The sequence below is a fragment of the Pygoscelis adeliae genome, unplaced genomic scaffold, assembly GCF_000699105.1.
Source record: "Pygoscelis adeliae isolate BGI_AS28 unplaced genomic scaffold, ASM69910v1 Scaffold130, whole genome shotgun sequence".
Classification (NCBI taxonomy): Eukaryota; Metazoa; Chordata; class Aves; order Sphenisciformes; family Spheniscidae; genus Pygoscelis; species Pygoscelis adeliae.
In genome coordinates, this window is record NW_008824031.1 from 304,734 (window position 1) to 311,873 (window position 7,140).

General features: G+C 39.7%; 1 protein-coding gene across 1 annotated transcript in view; it reads left to right on the top strand.

Moving 5' to 3' along the window:
* JAG2 (jagged 2) overlaps positions 1–7,140 on the top strand; it is a 90,880-nt gene that overhangs the window by 38,955 nt on the left and 44,785 nt on the right. Inside the window, exon 3 of the mRNA XM_009328256.1 lies at positions 5,523–5,577. Coding sequence (XP_009326531.1) covers positions 5,523–5,577 — 55 coding nt within the window. The remainder of the gene's footprint in view (positions 1–5,522; positions 5,578–7,140) is intronic.

A 7,140-nucleotide genomic window follows, 5' to 3' on the forward strand; every position in this document is an offset into this window, starting at 1 on the left:
TACATGTCTAAAAGTTTCTTAGGAAAGCAAATCTGAGAGTTCACCGTGCTGATCAAGACTTAATAAACTTGGTTGCAAGAAGTGTTGGTGATGACTTATTCCAGAAGTTATGAAAATTAGACTAGTAGTAAGAATAGTGCTATGCTGCTGCTGTCTGACCTGTCTTTACGGTTGAAATATTCAAATACAAAAGTTGCCTATCCTTAATTGAGGTTTGAAAGGAAATGGTACTTACTGGTGATGAGACCCTGCATTTACTGTGTGACTGTGGAACAAGAAGGTAACATGGGCTCTGGATTTGTTTTAGGAGCCACACTTTTTTCTACTTCATAGCTGATTCCTGATTTCTTCTGAGGTTTTTCCCTGTAGAAACTCCAGTCAGTCCTTTTATTCAAATGAAATTGATAATTCTTTGTTTGTTAGAATAAAAGTATTTTAATACACAATAACTTGTTATTGATGCAGAAAACACCAAGTATTGATTTCAGCTCAACCTTAGCTTTTTGCATTTTTCAGACTTTGAGTTGGAGAATATAAGTGCTATACCTGATTGAAAGTGCTGTCAGCAGACTGATCATCTTTCTTGGGATGAGAAGTCTGACATGTCTGGTTTGCCAAAAAAAAAAACCCCAACCCTTTTGAATGTTGATTTGCAAATGTCAAGGTAATAGTTATAGTTCATGAAAAGACAATGCCAAACCAATATTACAGGTCTTGTTTCCCCCTTCCCCAGAAAGGAGGTCGCTGGGATAGCATGGGGAGTGTTTTGTTTAGCGTAAACAGTGGAATAATGCTTTGAAGTTGCTTTTGTCAACACCAATCCTGAGGAAAACACAACTGAAGCAGCATCACCAGGATAAACAGGCTTAATTTGTATCTTTCCAAACTGCTTGGCATATCTATTTAGTTAACTCCTACGAAATGGTTCTTTCATAAAGCTGTGCTTTTCTGCAGAAGTGTGCTGATGCTCCTCTTCTGACTCATAGCCTTTAACATCATCTGTTTTCTTGATTTGATGAGCACAAATGCTGTCTTGTGTTTAATTCTTTCAGGAAGATAAACCTAGATACCAGAGTCAGTAGAAACAAGTGTATTTTCAGTGCTGTATGTTCACCCCCATCCCCTCCCCCTCCAATCTGTGCCATGGTCACTTTTAAAATATTTTCTAAATATTTTGCTAGTACTAGTTGAAATGAACAACAGATACTACTTTACAAAGCTTTTCTTATGTATGAGAACAGACTGGAATGTGCATGTCCTGCTGCTGTGAGGTGCTAGTCATATCAGCCTACAACAAGAGTTCTGCACAAGTTAGGAAAGAAGCGGGTGTGGTGGTGTTTGTGTATTATGCATAAAACTCATGAATTTGGGGCATTGTTAGGATACTTGTTAGAAAACTATACAGAGTTTTCTGTTAAATTTATGTGGGAACTTGCACACACTTACATCTATATCAATAACCTCTGTGGAGATCATCTTCCCTTAAATAGCTTTTAAGCTAGCCTGTTCTTATTGAAGATATATCAAAGAACCAGTATACCGCTGGATGATGTGAGGGGTTTAAAGATTCGCAGTGTGGGTAGACCTTAGATTCTGGACAAGAACTAAATTAATGCAAGTTCTGTAATCATTTTTTTGAAAGCACAATTTAAGAAAGATGTTGTCTGGTGTAAGTTGTCTGTGCTACAGAAGAGTTACTTGTAGCTGCTGTTAGCAGAAGATGTGCTGGGCAGTCTGTTAGACTTTCTGTTGAAGAGTACAGACGGGACTAATGCAAGCCAATGGTAGAGCTTTTATAAAATGAGTATGTCCATTATGTAAGCTAAAAGTACTCTTCAAAAATCTATATCCATTAGTGTTATCCAGCTTATAGCTCTTACTCTGGTTATTGGGCAGGGTTACAGTATGAGTGAGAGTATGGATATTAAAATTTCCACTAATAAATGTTTCTGATAGTCAAACAAATGTTTCTGATAGTTGAGTGATAACTGGAAAGCTCTTAGTGCAGCATATCGTGAACATATTTGGTAACACATATGCTTCTTTGTAAGTTTTCAGCTGTTGTTTTAAAGTGAAGTGCAAAATTCAGAAGAATTTAAGCAGATCTAGTGCAAGACTTGATACTTTGGCGGGGGGGAGAGGGAGAGGGGGTTTTTGCACCAGTAGATTAAGGATCCGTTTCCTGTTTTGAGGTGTAGTAATTGTAACATGAGGTTCCATCACACTACCACAGAGAGGAATTCCTCTTTAAAGTTACTGACTAGCTGTAGGTGAGGAAGAGATGACAAGTTGGGCTGGTAACCTTAACTAGAGGTAGCCTTCTCTAGAGGTAGACTAGCCACAAAAATAAGTTTCTCTTCTGATTACATTCTTACTATGTCTGTTAGGGGTTTTTGAAGGGTGACTGTGTAACTGTCAGTAGAAAGCAGGAAGTTGCACAACAGAACTGTCCCAGCTGAAACTGATTTTTCCCGTAAATGTGCATTTGTTTATCAATACTGTTTACTGCCATTTGAATAACATCTCTAATCTCCTACAGGCGTGACTACGAGCTTTCCTAAAATGTTACACTCTGTATGCTGGCTCAGGTGTAAATGGCCAAGTGCTTGCCTGTTAGCCCGGAAGTAGACATGGGGAAACTGAGGCTATGGGATGCCAGTAAATGAAAGGATTTAATAGTGTGGGTCTTGTCTTTGTTGTGTATGCTCTTTAAGCTTTTTATAGGTGGGCTTACAGTTCTTGATGGCCACCAGTGGGAGGAGGGTAAAAGCGAATGCTTGAAACCAGGCCTGTGCAACCTGGGGCTTGCAGAGCCACATCCTTGCCCTGCCTACCACCAGGAGGCAGCATGAGCTGTGTGGGCTGCAGAGGTCAGTTATTTGGCCAGAAATTCAGTTGTTCCACATCTTGGAAGAAGAGCTGTGCACTGGTCATAGTTGCTTGTAATGTACTAGTAAATTTCTATAAGGTAGTAGAGGAATATTTTCAACTCCAGAGTCTATGCCAGCTTAGATAGTCAGATTTGCCACCAGAGCTATGGGACTCCTTATTTTAAGCATCTTAAAATTGGTAGAATGCCTCTTTATGCCCATTCATACCTTCCAGCATGTGCATGCTGGAACAGTGCATTGCGTGGAGCTCTCTTTACCCACAAAAATTCCCTAGCATCCTAGGCAAAGATACAAATCTGCTTTCAAGTGGAATGATGGGAAGGCATAGTTGCCTGATCTGTTTCCTAAGACAGCAAGTCCAGCTTAAATTTTTTTCTGCCTTAGCCTGTGTGGGCAGTCAGATGCAACAGCCAATTTGCAGTAGGAAAGACCAGCACTTACACAAGATGAGTAAGTGGACATCTGGAAGCACTTGAGTGCTATTTTGTACTTCTAATACAAATCAATGGAACACAGGAAAACAGAGATATGTTAGAAGAACAGTTGTTAAAAGCAGAGGAAGTGGATAACAGAGCTTTGGATCATGCACTGATTTACAGAATTGTGCCTAGGTTAACACTTTTAATTTTGATCCAAAATAAGGAGACTTGCAATTGCCAGAAGATAATGTTAGGGTAATACTGTATTAGTACTTATTTTCTGATACTATTCACTTCACATTTATTTTTTAGGTAGGAGTTTAGGAGAGGGGCGGCAGGTAGTGTTTTCAGAATACAGTAGGATCTTATCCTGCTTCCCTAAATGCTCCCCCGAATGAGATTGGGGGCAGGGGAGAGCAGGGAGTTGGAGGGTGAAGCTACTGAAATGCTTCACTAACGCTTGTTTTCAAAAAAATTTGTGGAGTTGTGCTTTATTGTCATACCTCAGAAGTAGAGGCCTTTAACTTCTCAGCTGATCTCCATCAGTTGTTCTTTTCCAAAAACAGTTTGAGCCCAAGTATGCCTCTGTCCATTGTAGTCGCTGCTGAGCTTCCTTTTTCCCTCCTTCCTTGAGTGTAATCTATTTACCACTAAACCTTTATCTGTTTCAATGACGGAAAGTCTTCCCTAGTGTATGTCTGAAGGCTGAAAGTACAGAAGAAACATTTTTCAAAGGCATAGCTTGTGGTTTATATGTTAATGTAACTAAGCAATAGAAAAATACATGCTCGGTTTACTGCATTTCTGAATAGACTGATCCCTTGCTGTAGTCATGAAGGACCTCAGGCAAAGCCCTTCTGCTTAGGGTGCTGCACTGATCTTTCTTGTTGTTGCTGCTGCTGTTCTAAAATAGGGAGATGTCAGTGTTATGACCAGCCCTTCTTGGTGGGGAGGCAAAGGGCATACAAAGCACTTAGAAGCTATCTCAAAGTAAAAATGTGTATCTCTTGATGTAACAGTAAAATAGCCCTAAGCACCCTATAGCTGAATTTTTACATAATCCTCTTCCTAAGATGGTGCTCTTAATTTCTTGGCTGAATGTCCCCAGGTCCATGTGAATTCTGTGCACATTAGGGCTTGGTTCTGCTGTATTTAACGAGCTTCAGTTTTTGGTGTGGCTTGCCTCTAAGCACAAAGATGTGTATATGAGGGTTTTAGGATAGTGGTGGAATAACGCTTTCTGTTTCTTGGAGGTTTTTCCTTGGTTTTAAATGTATGTGAGAATCTCAATGTTAACTTGGACAAGTTGGAAACTGTCAAAGCTGAAGGGTTTGATAGCTGCTCTTGTTAAACTCGAAACAGGTAAACGCTACGTGTATGCGTAAGGTAACTTTTTCCTAAATAACTTTAATATTTGAATATCAACATCTATCCTACATATTTGGTCATAAAACCAAGTAAAATGCCTGAAGCCTTGCTTTAGTGAAGTAAAGCCTTCATGTTTTTTCCAAATCATTTTAAAACTGTCTGAAATCATGCTTTTCCTCTTTCCTCAGGGGAAGTATACCACTCCAAGTGTGCTTCCTTTAACAATTTGTTTCTGCTGTGTCTTTTGCAGGTCCATTTTTCACACTACCCCTTTCATGGGAAAGAACTCTGAATTCTTGATAGATACAGGGTGGATTTTCGTGTGTTTCTTCTTTAGATAGGTTTTTCTAGAAAACAGCAAACATCTATTATATAGACTGATCTTTCACGTGCTTCCTAAAGGATGGCTCTGATTTTATTTCTTTTTTTGGTCTTCAGTTGCTTAAGTCTTAAATATCCTAGCTGTTTCCCAATGTTCAGAACCCCTCACTTCATTCAAACCTTTTAGGGCTACTTCTGAAGAGGATTTCTGTGGCTAAGCAAAGCCAAGAATTAGATGCAGTGGGAGGAGAATAATAATAATTCAGTCCTTGGTGTGTGTGTGGGAATGTTTTTGTTTTGCTGTTAGCATGCTTTGCCCCACAATTTTTAATGCTGTTACATTTCATGCTTTTGAGGAGATGCCTTCAAAGGCTTTCACATGACAGCAGAGAAGTGAAATTTTTAACTGCTTTCAGTTGGCTTTCTTGTAGCAGCAATATCTGCTTATTCCAAATCACTGTTTGTGTCTGGTGTGCAACAGTAGTTTTTTTTTATTACTAACTGGTGTCTTGTTTCTTTTCAGAGATCGTTCACATTAATAATAGAAGCATGGGATTGGGATAATGATACAAAAGCTGGTGAGTATTTATGTAAAACTTGCAGTTTCCACTTAACTCTGTGCTGTATGTACACAGATTGGGGAGGGGGGAAGTGGTATGCTGCTGCAGTTAGCCATCCCTCCAAATTGATCTGAATGCAAGCCTGCTATCTAAGTAAAGGGCATGAACAAAGCCAAGTAGTGAATACTGGCTTAGGAACTGTGAAAATTTATTACTGATGGGAAAAAGAATGGTCAATAGTAATTGAAGATTGTAATACGTGGCTCTTAATAATTAGCTTTAAAAATGTTTAAAAAAAAATCGTGGTAGGCCCTTTTAAAAAATGGAAAATTGTCTGTGTTGCACTTTAAATTCTTCTCAGTTTACCCCTAACCATGTTGTGCAATACTTTTTGTGATCAGGTAAACAAATAAGCATTCTTGCTCCCCATAAAGAAAACATGGTTGATGTTTTTGATGGAAGCGTTCTAAATCATGGTATGATTCCTTCTCTGTTTGTTTCTCCTGAAGTGCTGAAAGTTACCTTGCATTTCTGGTCTGTAAATGCTAATGCTCAGTATCAGAGCAGGGCTGTTGATCTGAAGGAAAAGCAAGATTATTGTATAAGTACTTCAAAATCATATGAAGATGCTGGTTGCCATATTGTTGCTAAAGTAGGACTCCAGCTTGAACCTACTCTTTGGTAATGGTTTACAAACCTGTCTTAAAATAATCAACGCTTTTGGCTACAAGTGTTAAGTGAACTTCAGACTTCAATTGTGGTCAATGATGGACTATTTAATCTTGGCTGGGATCAATATAGAGGAAGATAAGTGTGTGGACATTAAGATAGCAAAGGTGTATGTCCCAAATCATCATCAGTTTCTAATTATAGGTTCCATTGTCTGCTGCTTTACTGACCATCCTTATCAAGATGCATCAAGCATAAAAAAAATCAGCAAAGCTCAATTGATACTAAGCTTATGTTAGACTTTCAAGATCCTTTTCCTTGAAGATTGGGATCAGTCCCGCTTGCATTTTCCTGACACTTTCCTAATTTAGAGATATTCATAATATACTCGTGTCTCCAATGACAGACAAAGTAATGATGAGTTTGTATTTTGTTCCTGAGCCTACCCTCTGCTAAATTTAAGCTTCTTTTGTCTTGTTTAATAGCTTCTTCAACCTTTTCTAATAGGTATGTTTTCTTTAGATCTCTGTTAATGGATGGCTGGGCCCAAAGAGTTGTGGTGAATGGAGTTAAATCCAGTTGGCGGCCAGTCACGAGCGGTGTTCCCCAGGGCTCAGTTTTGGGGCCAGTTCTGTTTAATATCTTTATCAGTGATCTGGACGAGGGGATCGAGTGCACCCTCAGTAAGTTTGCAGACGACACCAAGTTGGGCCGGAGTGCTGATCTGCTCGAGGGTATGAAGGCTCTGCAGAGGGACCTGGACAGGCTGGATCGATGGGCCGAGGCCAACTGTATGAGATTCAACAAGGCCAAGTGCCGGGTCCTGCACTTCGGCCACAACAACCCCATGCAGCGCTACAGGCTTGGGGAAGAGTGGCTGGAAAGCTGCCTGGCGGAAAAGGACCCGGGGGT